General features: G+C 51.5%; 1 protein-coding gene across 4 annotated transcripts; it reads left to right on the top strand.

Annotated features, from left to right (window-relative positions):
- The first annotated feature begins 2,424 nt into the window (after positions 1–2,424).
- Fhip2b (FHF complex subunit HOOK interacting protein 2B) lies at positions 2,425–17,476 on the top strand. Of its 4 annotated transcripts, none has more exons than XM_055609841.1 (17): positions 2,425–2,540; positions 7,649–7,727; positions 10,117–10,289; positions 11,285–11,389; positions 11,481–11,603; positions 11,867–12,100; positions 12,178–12,374; positions 12,623–12,731; positions 12,952–13,028; positions 13,306–13,495; positions 14,113–14,258; positions 14,344–14,472; positions 14,594–14,684; positions 14,830–14,973; positions 15,304–15,444; positions 15,633–15,733; positions 15,893–17,476. In XM_055609841.1, exons 1-17 carry the CDS (start codon positions 2,496–2,498, stop codon positions 16,029–16,031), a joined length of 2,223 nt encoding a protein of 740 aa, XP_055465816.1. In that variant the 5' UTR covers positions 2,425–2,495; the 3' UTR covers positions 16,032–17,476. The 4 variants fall into 4 exon arrangements, with proteins under 4 accessions (XP_055465816.1, XP_055465813.1, XP_055465814.1 ...); XM_055609838.1 differs by having other exon boundaries at positions 2,444–2,540; positions 12,181–12,374; XM_055609839.1 differs by lacking the exon at positions 15,304–15,444 and having other exon boundaries at positions 2,444–2,540.
- The last annotated feature ends 921 nt before the right edge of the window (positions 17,477–18,397 follow it).

Genomic DNA, 18,397 nt, shown 5'->3' with positions numbered 1-18,397 from the left:
TGCTAGGTGTGTGCTCTACCAATTGCACAACATCGATAACCCACATTTAATTCCTTATATGCCACCAGGTCTGAGCCAGAGGGACAGGTGACACCAGGTTGAGAAAGCCACGGGAAGGAGGTTTCACACGAGCTAGAGGGGGCGGAGAGAGTGCTCATAGTAACTTTCCTTTCTCTAGGACACGGGAGCAAGGGCTGGCCCAGACAGAGTGCTGTTTGCCACTTCTCCAGGGGCTCCACGACACAGAAACCTGTGTTTCAAGGTTAGAGGGAACTTGAGAGGCAGGGCACAAAGGACCCAGGGTGCTTGTGCAGTGGGGAAGCTGAACAGAAAGTGTTATCAGTAGGTGGTAAGGGGACTACCAAGCATCAGGCAGAGGAAGCAGGGATGAAGAACTGGTGACTGAAAAACGAGAGTGAGGGTCAGGTGGAGTCAGGGAAGGTTGTGGTGACTCTGCCTTGGCGAGGCCTTCCATGTGCAACCACCATGGAGCTGCACGCCCAAGGGGGGCTGAGTGTGCAGTTGGATCTGAAGATGTGGGAAGAGGACCGGCTGGCCAAAAAGCGAATAGAATATTCCAAACTAAACAGTCATTGTATCGCTACTTGAACTGGATTTATAGCTGAAGACTACTTTGGATCGCATCCTCCTGTTTTCACTTCCTGAGTGTTCACTTGACAGCTGCATGCCATCATAGCTGGTTGAGTCGGGGCTGGGGAGCAACCCAGGCTTTGTGTATGCTAGGTTGACAGTCTTCCGAATGAGCCACAGTCCCAGCCCCTGAGCAACGGTTTGAAGTAAAGTTGTCTTCTGTCTACAGCACTGTTTTATTCTGGAAGCAAACCTGTGAGGCCAGTAGGACAGACTGTTTGACTCCTTTCAACAGATGAGAGAACATTTTACCTGAAACCCAAAGCTACATAAAACCACTGAGTACAAAATGTATGTGCATGGCAGGGGGTGGGAAGACAGTTTCCTCACTTTTAGGAGGAGGGCTTTCAGGAAAGTGGTCACCACTGGGGATCAAACCTGGGGTCTCGGGCATGCTAGACAAGGACCCTCCTAAGGAGCTACACCTGCAGCTGCTCAGCACTGGAGATGTAGAGCTATTTCTCTGGGGAAGCAGGACTGGGCTCCCCACAAGGTACCAGACATCCATGGACTGTGTGGAGGTGTGCTTGTGCGGACCCTGTCCACATGGAACGCACAGGCCACTGCAGAGTATGTCAAGTTCACTGGCTACCAAGGGAAACAACATATGATCAGATGGACTGGAAAGGTTTGTGGTGGAACACATTTTGACACTAAGTCCTAAAAGATTTGAAACTCCCGAGAATTTAGAATCCTTCAAAGGGAGGCTCTCGGCCCCCTAAAACAAAGCCTTAGGAGGTGTCCTTCATGCTTCCTTCTCACAACACACACAAAGATGTAGAAGCTGGGAGACGCTATTCTAGTTGTTTCCAAAGCTTTTGTTTCTGGTTTGAATTGCATTTCACCATTTAGAATCGCAAGCCAAGGCCTTAGAATGCAGCACAGTTGGAAGAGTGTTTGCTTCCCATGCAGGGGCCCTGGGCAGTCTTGTTAGCAGTAAATAAGCCAGGCACATGCTGAATCCCAACACTAAGGAAAGGAAGATCGGGAGTCTGAGGTCAGCTTAGCTACCCAGTGAGTCTGTACCCAGCCTGGTTCACATGAGACCCTGTCTCAAAAAAATGAAACAGGAGTTGACTTTGCAGTTACGAAATCAATGAGCAACACAGATGTCTGATCAATTTTAAAATATGACAACTCTGCTTTCTTTTCTTTTTCATTTGTTTGGTTTTTCAAGACAGCGTTTCTCTGTGTAGCCCTGGCTGTCTTGCACTTGCTGGCCTCGAACTCTCAGAGATCTGCCTCCCTGCCAAGCCCAACTCTTTGTTTTTGATGTCTCACTATGTTTCTGAGACTGGTCTGGAACTTACCATGTAGCCCAAGCTACCCCAAAGCTCACTATTATTTTTGTTGTTGTTTAAAAAGTGCTAAACAACAGGTGACATTAAGGTTAGCCATAAATTAACCCAACATTCCCAACCCATTCACATTTAAACCTGTCTTCGATCTCAATAGAGGAGCTATCTAATCTCTTTTTCTCCTCACTGTGTCTTCACCTTCTGGAGTGTCCTTGACATATCTTGTCAGAACCCGGATATTTTAAACGTTCCACAGCCATGTGGGGCCGGAGCTACCGTTTTGGGTGAGGATGCATGAGGAACTGGGATGTTACTCAAAGGCACCCGTCTGGAAAGGCCAGGTCACTGACCATCATTAGCTCCCCAGGGCACCCCCACAGCGGGCTCCCACAGGACCCGGCCAGCTCTCGGCTTAGAGCGCCCCCAGCCCTCCGGCAGGGGCGGGGTTCCAGGGCCGGGTCCCGCCTCCCTCCCGCTTGGCCGCCTCCTCCGCCACCACCGCGCTGCCACCGGGAGCGGGGCCGGGAGCCGGGCCGGGCCGCCATCATGCTGAGCCGGCTCGGGGCACTGCTGCAGGAGGCCGTGGGGGCGGTGAGGCTGGGCCGCGGTCGGACCGGAGGGGCGGGCGCGAGCTGGGGCTGTGGGGGAGGGCGGGTGCGGGCCCCTTGGGCAGGGCCCCTCCCCCGGCCCCGACGCTTCCGGGCCTCTGTCGCCGGGTCGTGTCCCTCAGTCGCGGGCCCATCTCCCGCATTCTCTCCAGACCCACCGGCTCCCGCCAACCTGCGCTCCGTTCTGCTGATCCTACGCCCGACTCTCGTGATCCTGAGCCTCTGCTCCCTTGATTCTGAGCCCGGATCCCTCGATCCTGCCTCCGCACCGCTTCCTGTTACGCTCCCTGTGCCCCACTTCCCTGATCGTGCGCTCCGCGGTGCTTCTTGCTAGGTTCCCTGCGCCCCGAGAGCTTCTGCTAGCTTTCTAACTCTTCTCTCCCCAAACGCTCCCTGGTCGCCGGCCCTCTCCCCCGGATCTGCCCCATGCCGCCCCCTCTGCCCCTGCCAGCCTTCCTTCCTCGTTCCTGTCGCTCCTCCGTTCCTTCTCACCTGGAATTGTAAACACCGTTCCCCTTCCCCTCTTGGCCTCTGGAGAACTCCCGGGACCAGGATTTCTCGCACCGAGTTCTCTCTTTCTTAGCATGGGACTTGAGGCCCTGAGCGATTACGACCCCAGGAAGGTGATAGAGAGTATTGTTGGGGTGGGTGGTCGAGGGAACCCGGAAGCAGCCCCCTACAGGCCGCGTATCTCAGGCCACTGAGCCGAACTGACCTTGAGGTAGCGAGGTCAGCCTGCCTGAGGGGCTTGCATGGAAGAGTGTTTTGTTTTGTTTTGTTTTTACAACTGTCAGTTTGGGTTTGGGCCGTCTTTCTGGGAGTGCATGTGCCTGGAAGCCCACTGTAAGTGAATCACTCTTCATTCAGCAGCCTTGCAAGAAGCTATCAGGAAAGTTATTTTTTTTCCCTCTCATTGTATAAAAACACCCTCTAATTGATGTGTTTAGTCTATCAAATTGTCTCTGGAGAAACAATCTGGAGTTTGCCACCCCTTTTGTTTCCTCCATCCCTTCCCCAGACAGAGCATGTCTTACTATTTTTGTTTGTTGTTGTTTTGTTTGTTTGTCAACATAGGGTTTTTCTGTGTAGCCCAGGCTGTCCTCGAACTCGCTCTGTAGACCAGGCCGGCCTCAAACTCAGAGATCTGCCTGCCTCTGCCGCCTGAATGCTGGGATTAAAGGTGTGCGCAGCACCACACATCTAGCGATTACTATTAGAAACTGGCTCGGCCTTAGGGAAGCTGATAGAGGGAGACATTTCTGTAACCTCCCCTCCCCCATCACTATCCTCCTTTGCTTTGAGAAACAGAGTCTAGGATACCCCAAGACAGAGAATTTCAAAATGGCCTTTTCTTCTCCTTCCAGTCCCAAATAAAAACAACTGTCATTTTAGAAAGTGATTTGATAAACTAATGCATCCTTCTGGACACAGCTCGATTTACAAGAGGACTGGAAGGGTGGACAGAGTGGAGGGACATGTTTTTAGGCAGGTGACCTTCCGGTCACACCAGGAGGTGTGATTTAGGCCGCACAGGAATTCCACTTTTCAGCTCCGCCTACTTCCTGGGGTTAGGTCTTCCCTCAGGTTGGTTGGACCACCAAACAGAAGATGACCCACTCAGTACTTCTTTCTGCCCCTGGTAGGAAACCTTGTGGCTCATTCTAAAAGTAATGCTGTCTTCTAGCAGAAATTGCTTGATAGTTTCTGGTATCTAATAGTAGATTCAGGGGTAGAGACTTCTGCCCTGCTTTCTTCTGTCCACTGGGTTTTGATGACTACCCTGGCTTCCCTGGGTCTCTTTTTTTTATATGAATAGTTCTTTTCATGAAATTTGGCACAAGGTTTTTTGGAACTTACAGATGAAATCTGAGGATAGGATGAGACCCTATCACAGAAACTGAGGTCACTGGAGTGCTGGCTGAGGCTCCAAGGACTTTCCAAGACCAAGTATGGCAGGAGTGTCTACAGGAGCTTCCTCAAAGTTGGTGAAAGCCCTTCTGGGGTTGCCAGATGGAAAAAAATAAAAACACAAAACAACAACAAACACCAGCCTTAGGCTGGATGGTGGTGGCACATGCCTTTAACCCTTGAACTCAGGAGGCAGAAGCCAGCCTTGTCTATGGAGTGAGTTCCACGACAGCCAGGACTACACAGAGAGACCCTGACTAGAAAAACCAAAACAGAAAACAAAAAACAAAATCACAGCCCTGGCCCTCAGGAAGCTCACAGTCTATCGGAACCTGAATAATAGGATCCTATGACTATGATGAGTCAGTTTACTCCCTGTGGATGGGGATCTTATTATTGCCATTGTTTGGTATATATGTATATGGGGTGTACCACAGGCACGCCATGTGGAGGTCAGAGGTCGTGGCTCTCAAACTCAGCAGCAAGGTCTTTAATAAGAGCCATTTTACCAGCCTGGGATGGATTATCTTGAGGGACTGTGGTTCATGCCTTTCTGGAAGAGTTACTGACCCTACATCTAATTTTTTATTTTATTTTTTCCATTTTTTGAGACAAGATTCCTCTTTGTAGTTCTCAGTGTCCTGGAATTTGCTTTGTAGAGCAGCATAGTCTTGGACTCAAGAGATCTTCCTGCCTCTGCCTCCTGAGTAGTGGGATTAGGGATTAAAGGCATGTTGTCACCACACCTGATGGCAACTAATTTTGAAAGAAGAGCCTACTGGGTAGGAGGTGTTTCAAAGGCTCTGACTTAGCTGCCCCTTACTGCTGCCATGGCCAGCTAAACATCTTGCATGACACTACCAGATAGATCTTTCCAAAACATTCCTCTGAAGGTGGTGCTGACCTTGTTGCCTTAAAAAACAACAACAACAACCACAAAAACAGAACAGGCTTCTTGATTTGGCCTAGGAGACCCACATGACCCACATTGCTCCTCATGCCCTTTCCCCTAATGCACTCTGCCCAGATCTTTCTGCTGGGAACATCTTCCTTGCATTGCTGAAATTTGATCCAGTTGGAGTTTTTGTTCTTTGGCAGGATCTTGAAAGGGATCCATTAATGGCCCTTCTTTTCTTAAGGTTTATTTTTATTTTTACTTTACTTTTCTTAAGGTTTATTTTTATTTTTATCTGTGCTACATGTGTGTGGGTGCCTGTGGAAGCTAGAAGAGGGTATTGGATCCCCAGGTGCAGTTACAGACATTTGTGAAGCATCCTACATGAGTCTGGGAACCAAATTTCTGTCTTCACTGAGCCACCTAACTTTCCAGCCCCTAGAAGTGACTCTCTTTAAGAGATCCCTTTCCACTTCTGCTACTTCCTCATACATTAGTGGTTTGGGGTGCAGTCTTGCATTCTTTTCTTGGTGGCAGCACATTTACTGGAAGCTTGGTTATCCTTAGATTGTTTGTGACATGTAGCATAGCATCTTGCACCTAGAAGGCACGCCCAAATATGTACCAAATGAATGATTCTAGAAGATGCCCTGCTCTGGGGTACCATAAAGGACTGAGCTAGGAAGACGTGTGTGCAGGCAGGAGGAGTCAAAGCCAAGGCTTTTTTGGAGCTGCCCAATCCTTTAGTGGTGTCAGTGAGGAATCTCAGGACCTAGACAGGTGTATAGGAATGGATCCTGGGACATTGTGGCCTGAGCGAAGACCTGGAGGAAAGAAACACCTGTGGGAGGGACACTTGATGTATTTCTATCCCTTTAATGATTTTTTCTTTTTTTTTTCAAAAAAAAAAATTTTCAGAATTTCATGAGTAGTGTATTTAGATCCTTTCCACCCCTTACCCTCCCCCTACCAGCTTCTCCCATACCCCCACTCCTTCTCATATGAATGAGCTCTTCTTCTGTAATTGTTATTGTTACACGGGAAAACACACACACACAGACAACTTGGTGAGCCCATTTAGTGTCACTCATACGCACACGTGTGTAGGGGCTGACCATTTGGTATTGGATAATGTGTCAGGAGGTTAGTCCCTCTATCTCTCAGCAGCCATTAGCTATCTGTAGCTCTTCATCTAGGGGTGGGGCCTTTTGAACTTTCCCCGTCCATGTTGGCATGCCAACTCCTGTTGTCCTTGTTCAAGCCTTGATTAGGTGACCGTATTCTTGAGATTTCATAAGTGCAGCTCCCCTGTCATGTGGAAGACACCATCTTGCAGCAGATGTCCTGGTGCTCCGGCACTTGCAGACTTTCCACCCCCACTTCTTCAGTGTTCCCTGAGCCTTAGGTGTAGGGGTATGTTTGGCTGTATCCGTCAGGGCGGGGAAACCCCCTGTCAGTTGTTCTCTGCATTTTCTTTCTTTCTTTCCTCCTTTTGTTTTTCAAGACAGGGTTTCTCTATGTAGCCTTAGCTGTCCTGGACTTGCTTTTTGTAGATCAGACTGGTCTCAAACTCACAGAGATCCACCTGCCTCTGCCTCCCCGAGTGCTGGAATTCAAGATGTTTTCTACCCCGTCTGGCGTTTTCTTCATTTTCTGCCTATAAACATTTACTGTACAAGGAAAGAAGATTTTTTTTTCAGGGCAGTTAGTCACCCTCAGTTCAAGGCCAGTCCCGAAATGGAGAGAACACGTATGGGGAGGGGGAACTGAGGGGCTTGCAGACAACAGTGTCAGAACGCCTCCAGGTTGACAGAAGGAGGTGGCCAGGAGTTAGGGATGCAGCCTGCAGCCTGGGACTAAAAATGGAAACACTCTATAAGTAAGCGGTTCCTTTATTGGGTGTGGAAGTGTTAACTGTCCGAGTAGAGCCTGCCATGGCCTTGAATGTAGGTTTTCCTAGATCCCAACAGAAAGGAACCCGAAGCTTTTTCTCAGGGGCCCCTGGATTGTTGGCAGTCCCTCTGTTGTAGCATGGATGGATTTCAGATTGTGCAGAAATACTCGTGTCTGTTTCTCCTTCAACATGCTTACTTCATGGGGACAAAGCCCCTGTGAAGAGATGAATTACTTTTCCCTTTGAAAAGCTTGGAACAGAATGTTTTCTCTAGGACCTAGAACTCACCCAACTGGACACTGAACAGGCCCACGGGCTTCTGTTCCTATGGGTGCTGGTGCCAGTGGGCCCTTGGTTGGCACTCCCACAAAGAACGTGTCTACTCTCTCTGCAGCGGGAGCCCAGCATTGACCTCCTGCAGGCCTTTGTGGAGCACTGGAAGGGCATCACACACTACTATATCGAGAGCACAGGTAAGCCTGCTGCTCCCCAGCCTGGGACCCAGGAGGGGGCTGGGCAGAGTGGGCAGGGAGTGACCACGGTGTCTTGGGAAAGGTTATGTCAGGGCTCTGGACATCAGGACGTCTCTGGGCTGAGCCAGGGAGACTGACCCAGAGTCCTAGCCCTTGCTGGCCTTCATGGTTAAATTGTTAGCCCCACTCTGACCTTTTTGGGAGAGGAGCTATGTGAGTAATGAGTGAGGACAAGGAGGTTGGGGACCACACTGGCCTGACTCTGGGTAGTAAAGGTGGCCCCACTTGCTTTCGTTTCCAGCTGGGTACAGTCCCTGGGCCTTTGGTCCCAAGTGCTTGTCACTAGGACTCTTGATTAAAAGAAATGCAACAGGGGGCTGGAAAGATAGCTCAGAGGTAAAGAGCACTGACTACTCTTCCAGAGGACCCAGGTTCAATTCCTAGCACCCATGTGGCAGTTCACAACTGTTTGTGACTCCAGTTCCAGGGAATCTGACACCCTCACACAGACACATTGCAGGCAAAGCATCAGTACACATAAAATAAATAAATTTTGAAGAAGATATGCAACAGGGCTTAGATGTAGCTCAGTTGATAGAATGCTTGCTTCTCTCGCCCAGACAGAGCGTTCAGGCCTCACAGCATAAACCAGGCGATGGTACATGCTTGTAATCAAGTGCTTAAGAGATGGGAGAAAGAAGTTCAAGGTCACGCTGGGATACATGAGACCTTGTCTTAGAGAGACAGGCAGAGGAGAAAGATGTGCAATAAATTATTTTGCCTTGGTCACTTTAAGAAGTACAAGTAGAGCTGGGTTGCAGTGGCATATGCCTGTAATTTGGGGAGGCAGGGGCAAGCAGATCTCTATGAGTTTAAGGCCAGCCCAGTCTACAAAGCGAGTCCAGGACAGCCAAGGCTATACAAAGAAACCCTGTCTCAAAACCTACTCTGCGCCCCCCAACCACCACCAAAAAAAAAAGTACAAATAGGAAAGCTAAGGCACATGTGTGGATCTGTTTTCCCCCAGCTGATATCTCAAAGGGTCAAAGCATTAATTCGTTAACCCACCAAAATGACTCAGTGAGGGTCAGAATCTGATTGGGTGCTTTGTAGTCCAGAAGCCTGGTTGCCAGGTAACCAGATTCTCTATCACCAGCTTTCCATCTCCCTGAGTTCAGACTGTCTGGGCCTATGATTTTCCTAGAGGCTTTTTTTCCAGTGTGAGCCAGCCCATGGAATTAAAACGGCCTTTGAACACTCTGTGGGGTTTTGTTAGACCAGGCTTTCTTCAATCTTGGCATATGGACACTAAGACAGGACTGTTCGAATGGAAGGGGAAATAGCCTGTTGAGCAGCAATTCTGGCCTCTCCTTACTGGATTCTAGTATCACGTCTCTCAACTGTGACATACATAAATACCTCTAAATACTGACATTTTTGGGTGGGGGAAGAATTTCTTTCTAGTTGGGAGCTACTTTTTTATAGTAAATCATATGCTCTCTCTCTCTCTCTCTGTATTAGGGATTGAACCCAGGGCAATCCTTCCCGCCTTCATGCCCCACTACATTCCTTGGCCATTTCTTTTTATTTTAAAACAAGATCTCACTTACATGTCTAGCCTGGCTTTGAACTCACTCTGTAGGCCAGGCAGGCCTGTGAACTTTCAATACCTCTTCCTCACCAGCCTCCTGAGAAGCTGAGATTACAAGCCTTTGCCACCAAGCCTCGCCTAAAACTAAGAGTCCTTCAACTCACCTGGCCTTTCTGTACATCTAGAGCTTTAATTTCCAGAGTGGTCTTTTAAGACCAGAGTTAACAGCGAGAGGGTGAAGCAAGCTCCCTTGCTTAACAGCCTATGCCCTAAAGGAAAGCTAGGGGGTGCTCCAAGGCCAGCTGGAAAACTTTCTCTACTGAGGCTCATCACCGCCTGACTGACAGATTGTGCTTTCCTCTGACTACCTGAATGGAAAAGTGACAAGACCAGGCCCTAGAAGCTACTGGGAAGGAAGCTGCTAAAATCTTAGCCTGGATGAGCACAGGACAGAGTTCCGTATCAGCTCACTTAAGCCTGGAATAGATAGGCAGCTCTCAAAACATCTACTTCTATGGACTCATGTCTTCCTTTGGGCCCATGAGGGGTCCCTGGTAGGGAATGTTGCTGCCCACCTGATGACACATGGGGGGGCAGGCATACACTCTCAGTCAGCAGGCTGTGTCCTCGGCCTAATCCCCTGCCACTTCTTTTTAAAATACACGAGTATCAGCTGGAAACTTCCATTTCCTGGTGGCACTCAGCCCGTTAAGGTGTGGCTTCCTTCTGGGCTTGTCATAAGAGAAAGGGTCTAGTCATCTTCATGCCACCTCCCCTTGTGTCTTGAACCTCGATTAGATGAAAACACGCCAGCCAAGAAAACAGATATTCCCTGGCGACTGAAGCAGATGCTGGACATCTTGGTATATGAGGAGAAGCAGCAGGCGTCCTCTGGTGAGGCTGGACCCTGTCTGGAATACTTGCTGCAGCACAAGATCCTGGAGACCCTGTGCACTCTGGGTAAAGCGGAGGTGGGCATGCTCCTAGGGCATCTGGAAACTTCCACCCCAGTCAATCCGTTATTCCATGCTTTCTGACCTGTACACCTCTGTCTTGATGGGACAAGTACTGTGACTGTTACTTGGAGAGGGACCTGCCATTTGCTGGGCTCTATTCTAGGTACTGAGTGCTGGGGACTGAGTGACAGGATAGTCACACACAGTGAGTCCCTGTTATCCCAGACGATGGGTCCCAGGACCCTGCGACCCTTTCTCTCAGATCCAAAATCTGTGAATGTTCAAGTCCCTTATAGGAAATGGATCTGAGGCCAGCAAGATGGGGCCCAGCAAGATAGCTCAGTGGGTAAAGGTGGTTGCCATCATGCCTGACAACAAGAAGTCAGCTCCTGGGGTCCACACGGTAGGAGAGAACTGCAAGTCATCCTTTGACTTCCTCACGTACAACAAGGCTCGTGTGTGTAGGTGCACACACATAAATAAAGTAAATAAAATGAAAATTAATAGGGTTCAGAAAGAAAGAAGGACACAGAGAGATGATAGATAGATAGATTGGTGGATTATAGACAGATAAATTCCCAGAACCAATGTCCCACGGATACCTAAGGATGACTGTGTTTATAGATAAGCTACACACACTCTCCTAATCTCTAGAGTGCTTATAATTAATAAATGTAAGTACCGTGAAACTCACAGTGCTACAATAATTAGGTAATAAGAAAACGGTCTGTACATGTTTCTGAATATTTTTGGTCTGAGGCTGATGAACCCCACAGATAGAAAACCGGTAGATACAGATGGAGCACTGTGTTCAGTGCTGACCCAGTCCTGAAAGGAACTAATTCAGGAAAGGGTGTTGGGCAGGGGTGAAGGGAGCAACTGCTGCTTTACATACTGTGTAGCAGGAAAGAGGCCTGCCAGGGAAGGCCACTGAGCTCTCTGGCTCTCTGGAGAGGAGTGCTCCAGAATGGTGGCCACGGCCTCCCCTCTGACAGGACGCTCCGTCTCAGTACCCCCCAGGCATGCGACAGCAGGTGTTCCAGTTCTTCAGCAAGGTCCTGGCCCAGGTGCAGCACCCACTCCTGCACTACCTGAGCGTCCACAGGCCTGTGCAGGTGAGGACCGGAGACACAGGGTGTCTGGGCATAGGACTTCCCTCTCCCAGCACCCCATTCCTCTGGGTTTTGTGTCCTGTTCCTCTTTTAGAAACTTCTCCGACTTGGAGGGACAGCCCCTGGATCCCTCACGGAAAAGGAAGAAGTTCAGTTCACCAGTGTCCTCTGCTCTAAGATACAGCAGGATCCAGAGCTGTTGGCCTATATTCTGGAAGTAAGTGCTTCTGTGGGAAACAGGCTGTGGTGGAGAACCCGAGGCAAGCCCTCTTGACCCTGCTGAGGAAGGAGGAGAACTCGGTGCCCACGAGTATTCTAGGATGAGGCTCCGTTGTTCTTTTTACTCTGCAGTCTTTTATTACAGTTTGGATTTGGGCTGGGTGGGTGCGGGCTCTCAACTCTGCATACTTAAGCACCTTGTGGATGGAGTGATTTCCTTTCTGACCTTGGCCCCACCCTACCTTTTTTTTTTTTTTGCAGGGTAAAAAGATTATAAATAAGAAGAAGACGTTCAGAGAATCTACAGCTCTGCCTAAAGACAGGGACAAGGACTGTCCCCACAGTGATGCTCCTGGGGGGGATCCTGGACTGGATAGGGAGCACTGTGGTGTCCCAGCCTTGAACATCCACCTGCCTGCTGGGACTAAGGGGCCAGAAAGTGGGCCCGGGGAGAGCAATCTCGTCACCTCTCTGCTGGGGCTGTGCAAGAGCAAGGTCTGGCCGCAGAGATGGTGGGGGTAGGGAGGGGTGAAGACAGCTCTTGTCTCAGACATCATCTCCCCATCCCCTAGAAGAGTCGGGTGGCCCTGAAGGCGCAGGAGAACATACTGCTGCTAGTCAGTGTGGCCTCGCCAGCAGCTGCCACGTACCTGACACAAAGCACCTCCTGTTGTGCGGTGATAGCTGAGCACCTCTGTCAACTGTACCGGTCCATGCCTGCCTGCCTCGACCCGGCAGACATTGCCACTTTAGAGGGCATCAGCTGGAGGTGGGTTCCTGGCTTGGGGAGACTGAGAAATATCTTTAGGGGCTGCTAGCTACATAGACCAGGCAGCCTTGCTAGCTACCTTCTTGCTGGGGGGAGAACCAGTCCCCAGGGCCCCTCCCAGCTCAGCATCCCTTCTGCAATCTGACCACCACGGCAACAGAGGTTCGAGATGGAGTGGCGACCTCTCAGATACCCTTCAGTAAGGCCCTGAAGCTTTTTGCTCATCTTCCTGTTTCCCTTTCTCTTAGGTTACCCAGTGCCCCGTCTGATGAGGCCTCTTTCCCTGGCAAGGAGGCTCTGGCTGCCTTCCTAGGCTGGTTTGATTACTGTGACCACCTTATCACAGAGGCACACACGGTGAGCAGCGGCAGGTGTGACCAGGGTCCTCTCCTAGCTCCGCCAGGTGTCTCAGTGATGGAGTGGAGCTGATGCATGGTGACTTGGAGCCATATGCCAGGTTGGCTCTGGTTAGCCAGGCCCCTCTGACATATTTGGGGGCTGTGTGAGGACAGGGTGATCTTTTAGGCAAAAAATGGGATGGGGTTTAAAGACAGGAGACATGCCATTTGGTTCCTAGGTGGTAGCGGAGGCCTTGGCGAAGGCCGTGGCTGAGAAGCTGTTTGTGGAGACTCTGCAGCCCCAGCTCCTGCATGTGTAAGTGTCTCTTTGGTCCTCTGTCCATGGTGTGTCTGGCCACCCTACCAAGCCTCTTGCTCTAACAAAGGCCAGGGACCTCCTGTTAATATTACCCAGATCTGATGTGCACATGGCTCTAAGCCCCATGGGCTGGAGCACAGCCTCCCACCCATGACTATAGGACTTCATGAGGGATGGGGAGGTTAGCCAACAATGAGAGGAAAACAGGAAAGGTTCTACACTCCTACCCCTGTTCACCCACCAACCCTCCCCTGCTCTCTCCCTCTCCCCACAGGTCTGAGCAGAGTATCCTGACCTCCACCGCCCTGCTGACAGCCTTGCTACGGCAGTTGCGCTCCCCTGCACTGCTGCAGGAGGCCATGGCCTTCCTCCTGGGCACCGACCAGCAGCCTGCAGCCGCAGAGGACAACCCCCAAACTCTGCGCGCACACCTCATCATGCACTGTGACCATCTGTCTGACGAGGTAAGGCAGGAGGGCCTGCATTCCAGTTTGCTCCACAGCCACCACAGGGCTTCCAGAGGGTTCCCTCCTGCTTTCCTCAGCTGGCCCAGGTAGCTCAGCCTCAGGCTTCAAGCCAAAGAAGGCAGTCATAATGTATGATTGGCAGCCACGCTGTCTTTGTCATGATTTCCTTTATATTTTGCAAATTGCTCTTCTATTCATTTGGCTTTCTGGAGACTCAAGCACTCTGTGAGGTAGTTCCATTTTTTCTAATACAGAAACTGGCACAGAGAAGTTGATGGGTTTGCCCAAGATGGCACATCAAATAAGAAATGAACACCTCCTTTAGTCAATGACAGAGGGCAGTGACCCCTACCTTAGAGGAGTTTTCCTGGCATTGGTTCTCAGGCATTGAGAAGCCAGGAAGAGGTGTGGCGCACGCCTTTATTCCCAGTACTCAGAAGGCAGAAGCAGGCAGATCTCTCTGAGTTCGAGCCCAGCCTGGTCTACAGAGCAAGTTCCAGGACAGCCAGGGATACATAGGGAAACCCTGTCTTGAAAAACCAAAAGACAAAGGGAGGAGAGAGAGAAGCCAGGAAGGTGACAGGAGGGACCCCTGCTGCCCTCTTTCACTGCAGATCAGCATTGCCACGCTTCGCCTATTTGAGGAGCTGCTGCAGAAGCCTCACGAGCAAGTCATACGCAGTCTGGTCCTGCAAAACCTTGAGGGCCGCCTGTATGTAGCCCGGGGCTCACCGGAGCCGGAGAGCTATGAGGACACCCTGTAAGTGAAGCACAGAGGGAGGGAGGCAGAGTGCTGCCCAGGACTCAGCACACCCGCTCATCCATCTGTTCATCGGTGCCTGCAGGGATCTGGAGGAAGACCCCTACTTCACCGATGGCTTCCTCGACTCTGGCCTTCAGCCCTCCACAAAGCCTCCCCCAGCTCCTGCCACCAGTTCGGATGGCAAAACAGCAGTGACGGAGATCGTTAACAGGTGGGGAGAAGGTTAGGCAGCCGGAGCCACCTGAATTATGTTCTGTCCTTGGGACCCTGTGAACAGCAGAGAGTGGGGAAAGCCAGGGGAGCGCCCCCACACCTAGGCCCCTGTCTCTTAGCTTCCTTTGCCTGGTCCCCGAGGAAGCCAAGACATCAGCCTTCCTGGAGGAGAATGGATATGACACATACGTTCACGATGCTTACGGCCTGGTGAGTGACAATCCTGTGGCTCCCTCCTCTTCTAGGCCCTTTGTTATCCCCCTGCTACAGCCTCAACCCCATGCTAGTTTTTTTGGGTCTCTCAATTAGGCCCTTCTGGGCCTGTTCCTTCAACTCTTTCTCCCCTTTGCTTCAGTTCCAGGAATGCAGCTCCCGTGTGGCCCCCTGGGGTTGGCCCCTGGTCCCGGCGCCCTTGGACTCTCATGAGCCTGAAAGGCATTTCTTTGAGGGTCGCTTCCTCCAAGTGCTCTTTGACCGAATGGCCCGGATTTTGGATCAGGTAGCCACAAAGACTGTGCCTAGGAGAGCTCCAGGCCGGGCCTCGCTGCCTTTTGGGAGAGTAGTGGTTGCTGACCAGGGTGGACTTCTCTTAGTTCCTTAGCTCCACAGCCCCTTTACCTTTCCCCAGGCGGGAAGCCTTGTCTCGCCTGTTCTCCACACGCCTTAACATGCTCTGGCCCTCAGCCCCAGGGAATCCATGACATACACACATCACGTGAGTCTCCCACCCCCGCACACATTCACACCAGCCAGGCGCCTTGCTTGGGGAGTGCAAAAATGCTCACCACCCCTTGCCAGCACTCAGTGTTGTCCATCCTGTTCCCTACAGCCTTACAGCCTGAACCTACAAGTGACCTCAGTCCTGTCCCGGCTCGCCCTGTTCCCCCACCCCCATATTCATGAGTACCTCCTGGATCCCTACATCAGCCTGGCCCCTGGCTGCAGGAGTCTGTTCTCTGTGCTTGTCAGGGTAAGGATGAGGGCGCCACAGGAAGGAACAGAGCAGGGCAAGGGTTGGGAATGGAGTCATCACCCTTATTAGTGTCGGGAAAAGCACGGGTTTTCCAATCCCATCCTCCCACCTCCATATGGGATGGTAGAGCCAGAGGCAGCTGTGGGGCATGGCCAGGTCTCCTCTTAGTCCTCTCTGAACTCTAGGTGATCGGGGACTTAATGCAGAGAATTCAGAGGGTACCCCAGTTTCCTGGTAAACTGCTGCTGGTGCGCAAGCAACTGATGGGCCAGATTCCAGGAGAGCAGTAAGTACCCAAGGGAAGTGGATGCCCAGTGGGGTTGGGAAGGCAGTACTGAGGACCCTATCCTAAATCAAGCCTTGTGGACATGGGCTGTCATGCTATAAGCCCACTGCTGATGCCCAGTCATGCCATCTTCCACCACCCACCACTGTCTCTCCACAGTCTGGACCATCAGACCCTACTCCAGGGCGTGGTAGTACTTGAGGAATTCTGCAAGGAGCTGGCCGCCATTGCATTTGTCAAGTTTCCCCCACATGGTCCTTACCTGAACTGCTCTCCACCCCCGGAAGGGCAAGTCTGAGCCAGGAGCATGATGGGCGGGGTAAGACTCCTGCCTGTATTTCTGCCCACAAGTGGCCTCCTGCCTGGCTCTGCTGCCACTCTGTCCTCCATGCTGTGGACTTCAGCTGCAGGAGACCTCACCTGTTGATCACCTGAGCTGAGGTTTCAGGGAGGTGCTGGCTTCTAAGGCAGTGGTATTCTTGGGGCCTTCTTGGAGCAACTTCGAGATGGCCAGTGAGCACCTAGGCCCCGCCCTGCATGTGTTGTGTGACTATCCCTGCTATACTGTGACCAGGGCCACATGTGAGAGACCTCCAGGGGCAAGGGAAATGAACTGCTGCCTTTGAAGCTGGCAAGAAAGCAGTCCAGAGAGTTGGGTCCAGAACCCTGTCTGTCATGTTAGGTATCATGGAAGCTGCTTGAGACTCGGCAAGTTTCTTCATGGCTTGCTTGGTGCGAACTATAGTGAGGGAGACAGAGAAGGAGACGGAGGGAAGCCCCCTCTTCCTGCTCTGCCTTCCTGGAGACTGTTGCAAAATTCCCAACTGCCTCATGGCAGATGCCCAAAGCATGCTCCGCGCCCAGGCGGGGGCAGCTGCTAACAAGAGCCTTGGCGCAGCTGCAGCCAGGGCAGGAGAGAGCCTTGGAGCTGGGTGCCAGGCTCCAGTTCCAGCTGGTTCCTCTCTGGCGCCTTCTAAACCCGCCCCGGCAAGTCCACAACACCTGGGCAGAGAGGTCATTGACCAGGGGTGGTGGGCCTTGCACTCTGAGTCCTGCCCAGCACCCAGGCATCCCAGTGGAATCCAATCCTGGGGAGCACAGGAACTCAAGGTACAGATGGGACAGGGCACCCCAACTCTGGACCCTGAAGTCTAGTGAGGAGGAGCTGAGACACAAGCAGATAGCTCTGGTATTGTTCTTCTTATGTCCTCCATGGCTGGGGCTGCCACCCCACCCGGCCTGAATCTGTCTCAACCTGCAAGAGCACACGGGCGGCGCCAGGCATTACCTCACAACAGGCCTGCAGTTGTTGGCTTCGCTCCTGGGCAAGGAGGAGCAGGCCAGAGCCCCTTTTGCTTCCTTTTCCTGCCCATGCCGCCTCTCGAAGCCGGGCACGGGTTGCCAGGAGGTGACATGAAAGAGGAGGAAACTCCATGACCTCTCCCTCTCCCGCATTCCTCCTAGCGGGGGAGGATTTCTCTGCTGCTCCAAAGAACATCATGCACTCCTGTGCGTGTCTGTGTGTGTTCGTGTATGTGTGTCTGTGCGTTTGTGTGTGTGTGTGTGAGAGAGCTCTCGCCAATGCACACGGGTGCTGGTGTGGGGCCAGGAGCAGATCTTGGTGGAGAGGGTCTACGCTCGTACATTCTTACATATTCGAGAGGCTACGCAATACTCAGTGCACTTTGGCATTTGCATGGTGTCTTCGCAACATCACAGCAATAAACAGTGTGACTGTGTGGACACTCTGACTGTTCCTTTTATTTTTCCCAGAGCTTTTCTGCCCCTTTGAGCCCATCTTTCATGCCAAGGAAGACAAACCCAATTCCTTTTCCAGCCCTGGAGGAGAGGTGGTAGGTGTGAGTTCTGACATGGCGACCTTGATACTCCTCAGCACGGGGCAGGAACTGACTCTTGGCTGAGCAACATTGTTTCAGTTCCATTCACCCGCAGCCTTCAAGTCACCAAGAGTCATCAGGAGTCATCAGGCAGAATGGTAGACTCATCTGTGCATTGCTGTGTGCTGTGTGACCCTGTCATTCATAACAGCTGGGACTGATGAAAACTTGCCCATAGATGTCTGGAGAGGGGATCTGAAGGTCTAGTTTAGACATAAGAGCCCCAACTTAGATGGGCAATTGTGGCGCCTGCACTTAATCCCAGCACTCAGGAGGCAGAGGCAGGCAGATCTCCTGAGTTCCAGGACACCCAGGGCTACAAAAAAAAACCTGTCTCAAAAAACAAAACACACACATATCTGCTTATTTAGCGTTTGTGAGGCCTCTGTGTTCAATCCTCAACATTGCTCTTTATGTTTGGTTGGTGGTTTGGATTTTTTGAGAAAGGGTCATGCTGTAGACTCAGGCTGGCTTTGAACTGGATAGTAATCCTTTGGCCTCAGCCTCCTGAGTGCTGGAGTTACAGGTGTGTACCATGATGCTCAACTCCCAGCTTTGTTTAAAAAAGGTGGGGGTGGGGTATGGGAATGGGTATTCTGAGTCCACAAAAGTACCCGGAGGTCGGGCAATCTAGAGAATAGAGAAGCAGGCCCTCAGCAGGCCTGCAGTGGTCCATTCTAGAACCACCTCGTCAGGCTCTAAGTTTGGGTCCCAGCACCAATGCTGGGTTCACCTTGAGAGGTGGGTTAATAGCTAAGAGCACACA

The sequence above is a fragment of the Psammomys obesus genome, unplaced genomic scaffold (genome assembly GCF_907164565.1).
Source record: "Psammomys obesus unplaced genomic scaffold, mPsaObe1.curated_primary_1811, whole genome shotgun sequence".
Lineage (NCBI taxonomy): Eukaryota > Metazoa > Chordata > Mammalia > Rodentia > Muridae > Psammomys > Psammomys obesus.
This window is presented reverse-complemented; position numbering and strand designations above follow the sequence as displayed.